General features: G+C 46.6%; 1 protein-coding gene across 1 annotated transcript; it reads right to left on the bottom strand.

Moving 5' to 3' along the window:
- Positions 1–1200: 1200 nt before the first annotated feature.
- On the bottom strand, positions 1201–11727 carry LOC132587342 (arylacetamide deacetylase-like 4). Its single transcript, XM_060259616.1, has 4 exons — positions 11527–11727; positions 6800–7019; positions 4988–5051; positions 1201–1975 (listed from the first exon to the last, which is right to left on the bottom strand). The coding sequence occupies exons 1-4, from the start codon at positions 11725–11727 to the stop codon at positions 1201–1203; spliced, it is 1260 nt and encodes a 419-aa protein (XP_060115599.1).
- Between the last annotated feature and the right edge of the window lie 1457 nt (positions 11728–13184).

The raw sequence follows: 13184 nt of genomic DNA, 5'->3' as shown, positions 1-13184 counted from the left end.
TCCCAGGTTCAGTCCCCAGCATCTCCAACTAAAAAGGGTCCAGGCAAATAAGCGTGGAAAACCTCAGCTTGAAACCCTTGAGAGCCGCTGCCAGTCTGAGTAGACAATACTGACTTCGATGGACCGAGGAGGGAAAATCACAAAACTGCAACTGGCTTATTTTGCCCATGTCATGCAGAAGAACTCATTAGAAAAAACAATCATGCTTGGATGGGTTAGTGGCGAAAGGAAAAGAACACAATAACTAGATGCCATAAAAGTTGACACCAGCCTGAGCATGGAACAACTCAAACCAGTATAAGATCTGAAAACATGCAGAGAGCTGTCCCATAGACATCGCCAAGAGTCGGAGATGACTGAATGGTTAACAACAACAGTGTGTGTATAGTTCTCACTGAGGCTTTTTACGAAGAAGAAGAAGACTAGGAGGAGGAGATTGGATTTTGCTAGCTGAAGGAGTCTCAGAGCAGCTTACAAATCTCCTTTCCCTTCCCTACCCCCCCCCCCCCCCCCCGCACAATAGACACCCTATGAGCAATGTTCCCTCTAAGCTGCAGAGTCTTCTGAGCAAAAATTCTACTTTGTGAGCTGCTGGCATTAAAGTTGTGAGCTCCTGCATCAATTAGTGTGCTCTGGGGCCATTTTTCCTGAGCTAAGATAAAGTGTGAGCTGGAGGCTAAAAATCTGTGAGCTAACTCACACTAACTCAGCTTAGAGGGAACACTGTTTGAGGTAGATGGGGCTGAGAGAGCTCTCCCAGAACTGCTCTTGAGCAGAACAACCTTGAGAGAACTTGTGACAGACCCAAGGTCACATCAGCAGGTGTAAGTGGACAGTGGGGAATCAAACCCGGTTCTCCCAGGTAAGAGTCCGCAGAGTTAACTACTACACCAAACTGGAAGGGAAGTGACCAGAAGGAAGGAAGAAACTCCTTTCTTAGCATTCTGGGTAACAAAGGGGCAGCAGCAGGAGTGGAGAAAGGGAAGGTCAGGGAACTCTCAACCCAGTCCTTTACTGACTCTCTACTGTCCTCTTCTGAGACTCTGAAGTCTCAGAAGCGTCCCATTCCTTCCAACAGGAAGAATCTCTTTCTCCAGGAGTAGCCTCTTTCAAATGGAGAAAGGCTCCTCCTCCCTTAGCAAAATGCAGTGCTCAGCTACAACCCTTCCTCCCCCACCCCTTTTATCTAACATTAAAGGTTTATAAACTTCTGATAAAATTGACAACATGGTCCATTCCCCGTTTGGAGCAGGGAAAATGGAAAAGCCAACTGTTAATGAAGTAAGTAACTGAATGGAACCCGTCCACAAGATGGCACCAGGTCACAGGAACACCGTTCTCTTCCAGTCGTTTCTTGTATAAAATGCCATCATCTCTCAGGACGTCGTACTGGCAGGTTAAAATGAACATCTCGGGCAACTGCTGAATGATTTCGTCATCGGCTAAAAGTGGGGATAGTTTGGGGCCAGCGATCGTTTTGATAATTTTGTGAATATCACCCAAAGGATGTGTTGAAGTAGTCACTTTAGCTTCTCTCCTTTGGAACTCTTCGGGAATATGCTCTGCGCTGAGCCATTTTTTATACTTCATTTTCATGCCTTTGGGGACGTGGGTCCCTTCCAGCATCAGGTCTGTTAATAAGACATTTCTCTTAAAATACTGTAGCATGAATTTTATAGCCTGCTTTTGCAACAAGATGGGAACATTACTATTTTGCTTGTACGAAGGCAAGTTAAACGTCACCATTTGCAAGGCGGGACAGAGCAGTATCTGGGCACGTAGCTTTGGTAGGTCTCTTCTTTGTCCCAACGCCTGGCAAGTGGCCGCAGTGAGTAAGGCCCCAAAGCTGTCCCCACAAACTATTATACGGGCAGGATCCATCCCATAGTCTTCGGCACGTTCCAGTACGTGTACGGTGATGTCGAGACACTGTTGAAACGGCAATGGGTAGAGATGCTCTGGCCCAAGACTGTACCTGTTGAACCAAATGACACTGTCACAACCTGTGCCTGCCTCATTCAGTAGCAGCACCAGATTTCAGTGCCCCATACAGGGCTCTTTTTGTAGCAGGAACTCCTTTGCATATTAGACCACACACTTCTGATGTAGCCAATCCTCCTGGAGCTTTCAGTAGGCCCCGTACTAAGAGTCCTGTAAGCTCCAGGAGGATTGGCTACATCAGGGGGGGTGTACCCTAATATGCAAAGGAGTTCCTGCTACAAAAAGCAAAAAAGCCCTGGCCCCATACAACGGAGCACAAGGCGAATCATCCCAATCTCTGTGAAATCGGGGAGGGGAATTGGGGAGGGATGGTGGCGCAGTGGTAGAGCATCTGCTTGGTAAGCAGGTTCAATCCCCGGCATCTCCAACTAAAAAGGGTCCAGGCAAATAGGTGTGAAAAACTTCAGCTCGAGACCCTGGAGAGTCGCTGCCCGTCTGAGTAGACAATACTGACTTTGACGGGCCGAGGGCCTGATTCAGTAGAAGGCAGCTTCATATGTCCATATGTAAATCCCGCATCATTTGGGATTCTTTTATAAAATGCGTATGCAGTTATCCCAGAGAAACTGCACTTGTTTTGGAAAGGAAGAGTGTATTTCTCTGGGAATTGAACTATTATTGGTGTTAAAATAAAATCTTATTTCAAAAACAGACAGACAGACAGATGGGTAACCACCATCGGGCTGAAATTAAATCAAAAGAGTTTTCAGCTAAACATTACGAAGAACTTCCTGACAGTTACAAGCTTCCTCAGTGGTGGTGGGCTCTCCTTCTTTGGACGTTTGTAAGCAGAGACCAAAAGGCCCTCTGACAGCAATGCTGATCCTGTGAACTTCAGCAGATCTTGGGAAGGAGGGCAGGAAGGGTTGCCTCAGCGCTTGGTTCTGATGGCCCTTTCTGACACACTCAGGGAAATGCCAATCAGCACTTTGGGGTCAGGTAGCAATTTTTCTCCAAGCCGGATTTGTCAGGAATCCTGGAGAGGTTCTGTGGAATTTTTTTTTTTTGCCGTCTTCTGAGTTTAGACCAGAGGTCACTGGGTGTGTGTGTAGGGGGGGAGGTATCTGTGAATTTCCTGCATTGTGCAAGGGGTTGAACGAGATGACTCTGGAGGTCCCTTCTAACGCTATGATTCTATCTCTGTCACTGTAATGGCCATAAAATAGACTGGTATAATAACCCTGTTGCAATAGCTACAGCGCAACCCTAAACAGAGTTCCAACGCCCAGTAACTCTGCTTCAGGTTGCAGTGCTTATAAAATAGAGTTGCCAAACTCATTGGGAAATTTCTGGAAATCTGGAGAGGAAGCCTCATAAAAATGGGGGTTTGGGAAGAAAGGGATCTCAGTGGGGTGTAATGCCATAGAGCAGGGATATCAAATATGCAGCCTGGGGGGCCAAATCAGGCCCCCAGAGTACTCCTATCAGGCCCCCGAGCAACTGGCTGTCATCTGCTTTCTTCTCCCTCCCTCTTGCTTCCTTCTCCATCTCAACTTGCTTTGTAAGGCTTGCTCAATCACGCAGAAGCTACAGAGCAAAACCTCGATTTTCGCCATTGGTTGAGGCTCCTCTGCCTCCTGGTCCCCTGGGGAGGGAGGGAAAGAGCCAGAGCTTCCTTTGTCCAGTTCCCTGGATCTCATGGGAGTGGGAGAGATACAAAGAAAGCACCTTTAAGACCAACAAGCGCTAATGTTTTAAGCATGTTTTATTCTATTTTTTTTAAAAAAACTTTAGACGTGTTTGTCTGCATCCTTTAAAAAGTGTATATCTCTGCTACCTAATCTTAAATAGATATACACATGACCCGGCCTGACATGACCCAACAAGGTCCCTTTTATGTCAGATCTGGCCCTTGTAACAAATGAGTTTGACACCCCTGCCATAGTGTCTGCCCGGGCAGTTAGACCAAGGGTCCTAGAGGGTGGGTTTTGGGGTTTGTTTGTTTTTTGCCATCTTCTGGGCATGGAACAGGGGTCACTGGGATGTGGGAGGAGATATTTGTGAATTCCCTGCACTGTGGAGGGGGTTGGACTAGATGACTCTGGAGGTACCTTCCAATTCTATGATTCTAAGCCATGCAAGAGATCCTAGGGTTGCTAATCCCCAGTTGGGGGTAGGGGATCCCCTTGTTTGGAGGCCCTCTCTCTGATTCAGGGTTATCAAAAAGCAGGGTGGGGTTGAATTTCTTCTGGGCACTCCATTATACACTATGGAGGTTGGTCCCCATAGGTTATAATTGATCCATGGGTATCTGGAGCTCGGGGGGGGGGGCTGGTTTTTTTAGGTAAGGCACGATATTTTCAGCATAGCATCTAGTGCCTCTCCTCAAAAAAACCCAAGTTTCAAAAAAATTGGATCGGGGGTCCAATTCTATGAGCCCCAAAAGAAAGTGCCCCTACCCTCCATTCTTTCCAATGAACAAAAAGCATTTAAAAGGATCACGGTCCCTTTAAATGTGATGGCCAGAACTCTCTTCAAAGTTCAAGGCTTATCACAACCTCGCTCCTGGCTCCACCCCCAAAGTCCCCAGATAATTCCTGAGTCAGGCCTGGCAACCAGAGATTTCTGAAGGAACACTGGAACGAGACAATTATTCAGAAATCTCGTGTGAACTTTGGAATTTGTGAATCTTTTGAGTATTGATGGGGCAGGTGGGGATCTTGATGCAATCCTGAACAAAATGAAACGTTCCTAATCTCATTTGCTTTGATGGACATAGAGAGACATAACTCTATTTAGGATTACACTGCAACAGTCAGTGTCTGGATTTGTGGGTCATTGTTGGCTCATGGACCCGTGACGATGACCTCAAAGGAAGAAGTTGCGACATCATTTTCATGTGCATTCAGCCAAAAATACAAATGCAGTTGTGGTGATAGTCCCCCCCCACACCTTTTAGTAATTAATAAACTGTTTTTTCAACCCATCCACCTATCCGCCGTTTATTTCAGAAGCAAAACACCAGAACAAGTTTGGGTTCACTTACTCAACAGCAAAAACCACCGAATCTGTTTCATTGGCAAAATATCTGGAAATGGTTTCGTAGGAATCTAGAAGAGAAATTATCCCCCGCCCCCCCCCCGAAAACCATGTTAATTGAAGCATGCTTAGCCTTTAAAGAGCACTTCCTACTGTTCACAACCAGTTTGGTGTAGTGGTTAAGTGCGTGGACTCTTATCTGGGAGAACCGGGTTTGATTCCCCACACCTCCACTTGCACCTGCTGGAATGGCCTTGGGTTAGCCATAGATCTTGCAAAGGTTGTCCTTGAAAGGGCAGCTTCTGTGCAAGCTCTCTCAGCCCTGTCCATCTCATAGGGTGTCTGTTGTGGGGGAGGAAGATAAAGGAGATTGTAAGCCTCTATGAGTCCCTGATTCAGAGAGAAGGGTGGCGTATAAATCTGCAATTCTTCTTTATGTACTGTGGGTTAGACCCTGCTTAAAATTTACACATGTGCAAGGGGGAACTGATTCCAGGGCTGTTTCCTGATTTTGGGCAGAGAGTGCCCAGAGTCCCCCCTTCTCTCTTCTGGCTAGCAGCAACCCCCACCTCCTTTTGTGCCTTCTTTCCCACCTACTGACCCACATGCCTGTGTGTCTTTCCCCTTCCCCCTCCCGAGCCCGCTCACTACCTGCACCCACAGATGCCTGTGCCACCCCACCATGGATGCCAGTCTCCAGGCAGGACTGTAGATGGGGGACTCCCAAGAAAAATATTGGGAAAGAGAGGTTTTCCACAGGAGAGGGAAATATCATTCCCAGCAGGGGTGGAATTCTAGCAGGAGCTCCTTTGCATATTAGGCCACACACCCCTGATGTAGCCAATCCTCCAAGAGCTTACAAGGCTCTTTTTGTAAGCTCTTGGAGGATTGGCTACATCAGGGGTGTGTGGCCTAATATGCAAAGGAGCTCCTGCTAGAATTCCACCCTGATTCTCAGCAGGGGTCATTTTGTAGAAAAAGAGGTACTGAGGAAAAAGAGGGGGTCCAATTCTATGAGACCCAAAAGAAGGTGCCCCAAATGAAGGGAAGGCATTTAAAAGGTATGCAGTCTTTTTAACTGTGATGGCCAGAACTCCTTTGGAGTTCGGTCATGCTTGTGTGCTCCTGGCTCCACCCCCACAGTCTCCTGGCTCCACTCATGAAGTCCCCAGATATTTCTTGAGTTGGACCTGGAAACCCTACTGAGTAGACAATACTGACCTTGATGGACCAAGGGTTTGATTCAGTATAAAGCAGCTTCGTGTATTCATATATGTATAAGTTCAAACTTGAATCACATTTGGGTTGAACCATTCCTCCACAAATTCCATCACATACACTTTTAAGATTATCGGGCCTCATTTTCAGCAGGAGCTTACAAGAGGAAGGGTTCCCCTCTTCCTCCCCATCTACCTTGTCCATTGAATAGGAGGTACAGCTGCATAACAATCCCTGGATTAGGAGAGCGGGCAGTCAGCCAGCCACCAGGGACTTTGCCATGCCCACAGCAGCCCTCATTAACCCCTGGAGAAGGCTGCACCACGCTTTCTCCACTTCTTATGTGATTTTGGGTGGCGGGTGGCTTGCTGTCCTTTTGACTGGGGAGGGATGGCCCAGGAGAGCCCCAGGTGAGTGAGGCCTGCTTGGGCTGGCCGGATCTCTAGCCAGCCCAAGCAGGCCTCACTCGCCCAGGGCTCTCCTTTCTTGCATTGTGTTGCTTTTGGCTGGCAGGGGAGGCGTATGCTATTGAGTTATGCTAATGAACTCCACCACCTATTTTTCTACAAAACGACCCTTGAGAATTATCATATGGGCTTACCAATACTTCCTGTTACGCCGGCACCTCCGTGTATGTGGATGATTCCCCTTCGTAAACTCTGTGGTGTTTTGGGCTGGTATACTCTCACCGGTACACCCTCAACGGTCACATTCTTGATGGTGAGCTTTGGATCACTGAACAGCAAACATCCATAGAGATCAATGATTAATCTCGCAAATACAAACTGATTGGAGAGACCTACTTTCCATAGAATCTCGTCCTGTATGCAATGAATAGGAAAAAATTATGCTATAAGGTTAAATGCACTTTTCATTTTTATAAATCTACATTTGGGAAACATTCATATTAGCAGTGACATATGCCAATGATTGATGAAAATCATCCCGTGTATTATTAAGAGAAGGGGGGGGGGGTGTTTTTTACACCTAGGAGAAGGGGTTGTTTTGTAGAAAAATAGGTGGTGGAGCTCATTAGCATAACTCATTAGCATATGCCACTCTCCTACCAGCCAACAGCAAGCTGACACAAGAAAGGAGAGCCCCAGACAAGCAAGGCCTGCTTGGGCTGGCTAGAGATTCAGTCCAAGCTAGAGATTCAGTCCAAGCAAACCTTGCTCTCCTGGGGCTCTCCTGGGTCACCCCCCCCAAAGTCAAAAGACCAGCAAGCCACCTGCTGTTCATAGGCTTGCCAATCCCCAGGTCCCAGTGGCGGTTCTCCCGCTTTCCCATGCTCCTTCCTGCCCCCAGTCAGCTGGCCGGGGGTGGGGGAAGCCCCACCCCTACAGCCTCCATGTGCCTTTCCACCTCCGGAGGCTTCAGACTCCACTGGAAAGTGTAGTTGGGATGGTGTGTCTGTGTCTTTAAGGCTGAAGGGGGGCAGGGGAGCAGGCAGAACAACTTGGCTGTGAAAGCAGACCAGATCCTCCGTTGGTTGCACAATCTTTGCAGAGGTCGTTTGCAGCCCAGACCCTTCGTTAGTCGCACAATCTTTTCAGAGGTCGGTTGCTCTGTGTTGCTTTGAAGAAGTTGGAAGTTCAGCAGCTTGTGAGTAGAGATGCCAATCCCCAGGTGGGAGCAGGCCCTCACTTCACAGTTGTCAGAAATGGGGCTGGGGGAGAAGGAAATGAGTAGCGTGGGCTTCTCCAGGGGTTGATGAGGGCTGCTGGGGGTGTGGCAAAGCCCCTGGTGGCTGGCTGGCTGCCCACTATCCTAATCCAGGGATTGTTATGCAGCTGCATCTACTATTCAATTGACAAGGGAGGTGGGGAGGAGGAGGGGGAACCCTCAGAAAGGTTTAGGGTTGCCAAGTCCTCTTCATCCCCCGGCAGGTGACATTCGCATGCGTGACGTGTCCATGTCCGATGAAATGACGTCACCCAAAAGTGACATCATCAAAATGGTGGCACCCATGCGGGGCCACTCTAGGTGTTTCTGGGAAAACTCTATGGTTTTCCTGGACGTTCTAGCTATTTGGGAGGTTAAAACTCTATGATACCGGAAACGCCTAGAGCGGCCCCGCATGAGCGCCACCATTTTGATGATGTCACGTCCAGGAGACATCATCGTGCCAGCAACACAGGGGGAGGTTCCCCCTGCCGGCCTCCCGGGCGGGAGATTTCCTGCCCAGACCGGGGGCTTGACAGCCCTAGAAAGGTTCATGAGCTGAACTCCTGTGAGCTCCTGCTGAATTCAAGGTCTGCCTAGGAGAGGATAAGGGGCAGGATTATAACAAAACCTGCAGCCTAAATGTAATGCTGTTCCGTTTGCGGAGATCAATCATGTTGATCAGCAAGTATAGTGATGTAATTTAGAGATACTTCCCTATGGAGACATAGAAGAGGGGAGTTAACAGATGGTCTCTGCTGGCTAGGAAGCAGGTTTTGTAGCAGTAGGATTCAGAGAGCATACAGAGAAACCAGGAAAAATGTGTGTGTGGGGGGGGGGGGGTGGCAATAAACTATTACATTTACTTTTGTGTGCCCATCATATGATTGAACCCTAACGTTACAGTGTGTACGAAGGCCACTCATCCCTGACCTGGATAGCCCAAATTGTCTAGAACTTGACAAAAGGTGTTTAAAGACCTCTATTTGGGTTGCCAAGTCCAAGTCAAGAAATAACTGGGGACTTTGGGGGTGGAGTCAGGAGACTTTGGGGATGGAGCCAGGAGCAAGGTTGTGACAAGCATAATTGAACTCCAAAGGGAGTTCTGGCCATCACATTTAAAGGAATCACACACCTTTTAAATGCCTTCCCTTCACTGGAAATAATGGATAGGGGCACCTTCTTTTGGGACTAATAAGAATTAGAACCCCTGGTCCAATCTTTTTTAAATTTGGGGGGTATTTTGGGGGAGAGGTATCAGATGGTATTCTGCAAATTTGGTGCCTATATCTTAACAACAGCCCCCCCAGAGCCACAGAAACTGCAGATCAATTATTCATTATATCCTATGGGAATCAGTCTCCGTAGGGGATAATGGAGTTCCCAGCAGACATTTCCGTTCCTCCACCCCACTTTCTGATGACCCTGAAATGGAGGGAGGGCCTCCAAACCAGAGGATCCTCTGCCCCCACCTGGGAATTGGCAACCCTAAACTCCATGGTCATGCAAGGGCCCAATATGATAATCCAGGTACTACTTTTTTTCATTTTGGCTTTCCATGTCAAGTCTCTGTAAAACTGTGGTCAAGCTGGTGCTAAACCTTGGCTCAAGCAAGGAGCCTTCTGGGTAAAGCCAATATGTATTCCAATGCTGCTAGCTGCACCTCTCCTTCCCCCCCCCCCCTCCTTTACTTAGTTATGTGGTGTTGCTTTGAAATGGGAATATGTGAACATGCTATCTGAGCCTTCCCAGGCCGGGCACCAGGGGAGTTTGGAGCCATAGATGCCCAAGGCCAAAGTAGGCCTGGGAAAGAAATTGTAACATCAGTGTGTGAATGTGCCCTGCATAGTGCCCCTCCCTTAGAAATCCTTTTGAAGTGTACCTTATATGATTGCATTCTACTGTATGATCTTCAGTCTTTCAATCTGAACCTATCCAAGCCTATCCTTATCAATAAACTGGCAACTTTGTTTCAACATCGACTCGTTATTGAATTTGGAGACTTGACATTCCAGGTCAGGGCAAGATAAACAGTCAGAATTCAAATACATCAACAGCAGGACATTGGTTAAGGAAGCAGCTGAATGACACGGGGCCAAACATATTTGTTAAGAAAGGCAAGGAGATAGTAGACAAACCAAATTCTTTGCATCAGTTATCATCAGGCCTCGGATTCAGTGGGAGCTCACAGGACCACAGCTCCTGAACCCTTCTGAGTTCCACCTCCTTGTCCATTGAATAGTAGTTGCAGTTCCATAACAATCTATTTTTCTAGAAAACAACCCCTGGTTATCACTGTCAAAAAAAGCAGGACACTTTACCCTTCAAGATGGAGTAATTGCATTGGCCTAGAATTTTATACCTTTAAAAGCTGTTATTCCACTTTATCACCGTAAGGACTTGATACATCTTACCATAAAGCTATAAAAAATCATGCCAGCATATTACATAAAGCAGCAAACAAACAAACAAACAAAAACTAACAAACTCAGTACACAGAAAGAATCCAGTGATATAAAGGTTGAAATGCTCCTCTGGTTCTGTAATGCAGAAGGAGTACATCTGGATTGATTTGTTGTTTTTAAAGAAAACATTATTATAGTCCATCTTTCTCACTTGGACTCAAGGCAGATTACACAGAATGGCTGATAACAGATGGGCATTTTGGGGCGGATGGGAGGCGTTCCAAATTGGGCTGGCTCAAAAAGAGCTGTCCCGAAGCCTCCACATGCTCTCCCTAAAGCCGTCCCCATCCTGTCCATAGGGTGACATGGGAGTAATCAGACGGCTGTCACGCACCATTCCTGTCACTTGGTTTGGGTTTTTTTCCCCAAACATTTTTTGTAAAAAAAAAAAAAGCTGGATGCGGCTTGGGGCGGCTTGGTGGTTTCACACCACCAAGTCACCTCGCTTGTGCCCTTCTGCTTCCAGAAGCTGAGGAGGTGACTGATGTGCAGCTCAAAAATTTTTGTGCGGAAGGATTTTTCTGGTCGATTTTTGAGGCATCTCTGAGTCAGCCCAAAGTACAGGTCTGTAAGCAGCCAATAAGCCAATTACAATCAACAGGATGGTGCCAAGCAGAAATCTGAATAGCGCTGAAACAAAGTGTAATACTTTCTTTGCACAACTTAATACTTCTTTGCACAAAAAGATAAAATACATATGAATGCACTTTACAACATAACCAAGCTAGAAGAAGACTTTAAAAAAAGAACCTGGGAATAACAGGCTTCATAAAACCAGCATAGAGAAAGGTTACGGAATTATTTTTTGTCACCAGTGGGAGGAGGAAACATACATGTACTATATAAATCACTAAGGGGCCCTATGCCACCCTCTTTAATTCCCTCCCTCTTTTCAGTGGGACAGACTAACTGGCGGGGGGGAGGCACCTAAGAAAAGGTGCAAAGTATTATCACGGGTGAACCAAGGCACACTGCAACTTCACCACTGCTCCCACAGCTGTTGAAAAAAGATAGAAAGTGAAGAGAATCCTGATTCTCAGATTCTAAATACATTCCCTAACACAGTCATCCCTAATACAGTCTGAACCTTGACACAACAGGATAGGTGGAAGCACCTTCCCGTTACTGGGTTTCAGAAAAACAACACACCTCCCCATCTGGCTTCCTTCTGCTCTGAATGCCAAACAAACAGACTTACAGCTTCAAAGACGACGAGCATAAGGACATGCAATAATCTCAGTGTGAGAGGCCGACAAATGCCACGAGGGACTTCTGTATTGGACCAATGATAGTAGGCTGCCCATATCAGGATGAGGGCTGCAGATAAACTCACTAATGTAGCAACAGTCCCCAAAAGAAGCCCCAGAAAATCCATTATCTCCACTGCAAGAGACTGCATGGGCCAACTGTTCAGTTTCTGTGATTGTCAAGCTGTGCGTTGTGAGCTGGATCACAGACTGCCTCTGTGGCAACAGAAGTGATTCTGTTTCTCAAGACTGTTTCAAGAAAGGAGGGAGGGAAGATGGAAACCCAAGATTAGGGGAAGTAGCCGCTCCCTTTACCTTGGAGTGCTGATTTCCAAGATGATAACCGCTATCTTTGCAGTCATCCGAGCACGCTTATTTTATTTTTTTATTTATTTTTATTCCCCCACCTACTTCAAAAGAGTAGACTGGGTCAATCCAACATGTAGCTCATTAGCTGCTACAAAATACCTTGTGCATCCTCTAGAAGACCGAGACTAATAACTGCAGTATGCTTTAAAGTGGGGCTTTTGCTTTGTACTTCTTAACTGATAGCTTCTAGTTCTTTGTTTCTGGGGCAGAATGTTGGGAAAAGGAGTGCCGATTTCATACTCACCTTACGCCACTCTAGCCTTTGTCTTCTCAGCGCGGCTTTCTTCCGATTTCCCACTATCTGCTCCAGGGCTGCAGCAAGGATCAGCATTTTTGTGTGGCAAACAGTAACCACTAAAAATCAGTTTCTGTTTGCTGCATGAAAACGCCGATCCTTGCTGCAGCCCCAGGACAGATAGCGTGAAATCAGAAGGAAGCTGCGCTTAGAAGACAAACGTGAGAGCGGCGTAAGGTGAGTGCGAAATCAGTTAAGAAGTGTGTGTTAAGTACCTTCAGGTCACTTATAGTGAGTGAAGTGAACCTATGAATGAGCACTCGCCAGAATGTCCTAGCTTTAACAGACTTGCTTCAGTTCTTGCAAACTGAAGGCCCTTGTGGTTTCCTTGGCTGAGTCATTCCATCACATGTTGGGTCTTGATGTTGGGTTTTCCTGCTGCGTTCAACTTCCCCTATTGTCTTTTCCAGGGAGTCTGGTGTGGGAGTCTCGTGATGTGACCAAAGTATGATAGCCCCAGTTGGATCATTTCAGCTTCTAAGGAGAGTTCAGGCTTGACTGGATCTAGAACCCATTTATTTGTCATTTTGGTGGTCTGTGGTATTCATAAAGCTCTTCTCCAATGCCACATTCCAAACAAATCTACTTTCTTCCTGTCATCTTTCTTCATTGTCCAACTTTCACACCCAGGGGTCATTTTGTAGAAAAAGAGGTGCTGGAGCTCATTAGCACAACTCATTTGCATATGCCACATCCCCCTGACATCATTGGAAGGTGTACCAAATTAGATCAGTTCAGCATCTACCTTAAAATGCTTCTTGAATTAGAATTGTCATAATAAAACCTTACTCCTATCATACTTTTAAAATTACTTTCTCCTATGTGGCCACAGTGGCACGATGAAGATTTCCATCTGTCTGCTTAATATGTTTTGGTTATTCCCCCATTTTTTTGGGGGGGGGGGGGGATATTAGAAAGTTTGTCAAATCTTAGAGTTCAGCTAAA

This window comes from Heteronotia binoei, chromosome 18 (genome assembly GCF_032191835.1).
Source record: "Heteronotia binoei isolate CCM8104 ecotype False Entrance Well chromosome 18, APGP_CSIRO_Hbin_v1, whole genome shotgun sequence".
Taxonomy (NCBI): domain Eukaryota; kingdom Metazoa; phylum Chordata; class Lepidosauria; order Squamata; family Gekkonidae; genus Heteronotia; species Heteronotia binoei.
Note: the sequence above shows the minus strand (reverse complement) of the source record. Positions and strands in the feature narration are given on the sequence as shown.

Excerpts from the sequence above, each read along its gene's own strand:
- LOC132587342 (XM_060259616.1), bottom strand. The coding sequence starts at position 11,727 with ATGCAGTCTCTTGCAGTGGAGATAATGGATTTTCTGGGGCTTCTTTTG. Across the intron at positions 5,052-6,799 it reads CGGCGTAACAGGAAGTATTG|ATTCCTACGAAACCATTTCC; the intron begins GTAAGCCCATAT and ends TTTCTCTTCTAG. Across the intron at positions 1,976-4,987 it reads TCGGTGGTTTTTGCTGTTGA|GTACAGTCTTGGGCCAGAGC; the intron begins GTAAGTGAACCC and ends TTGGTTCAACAG.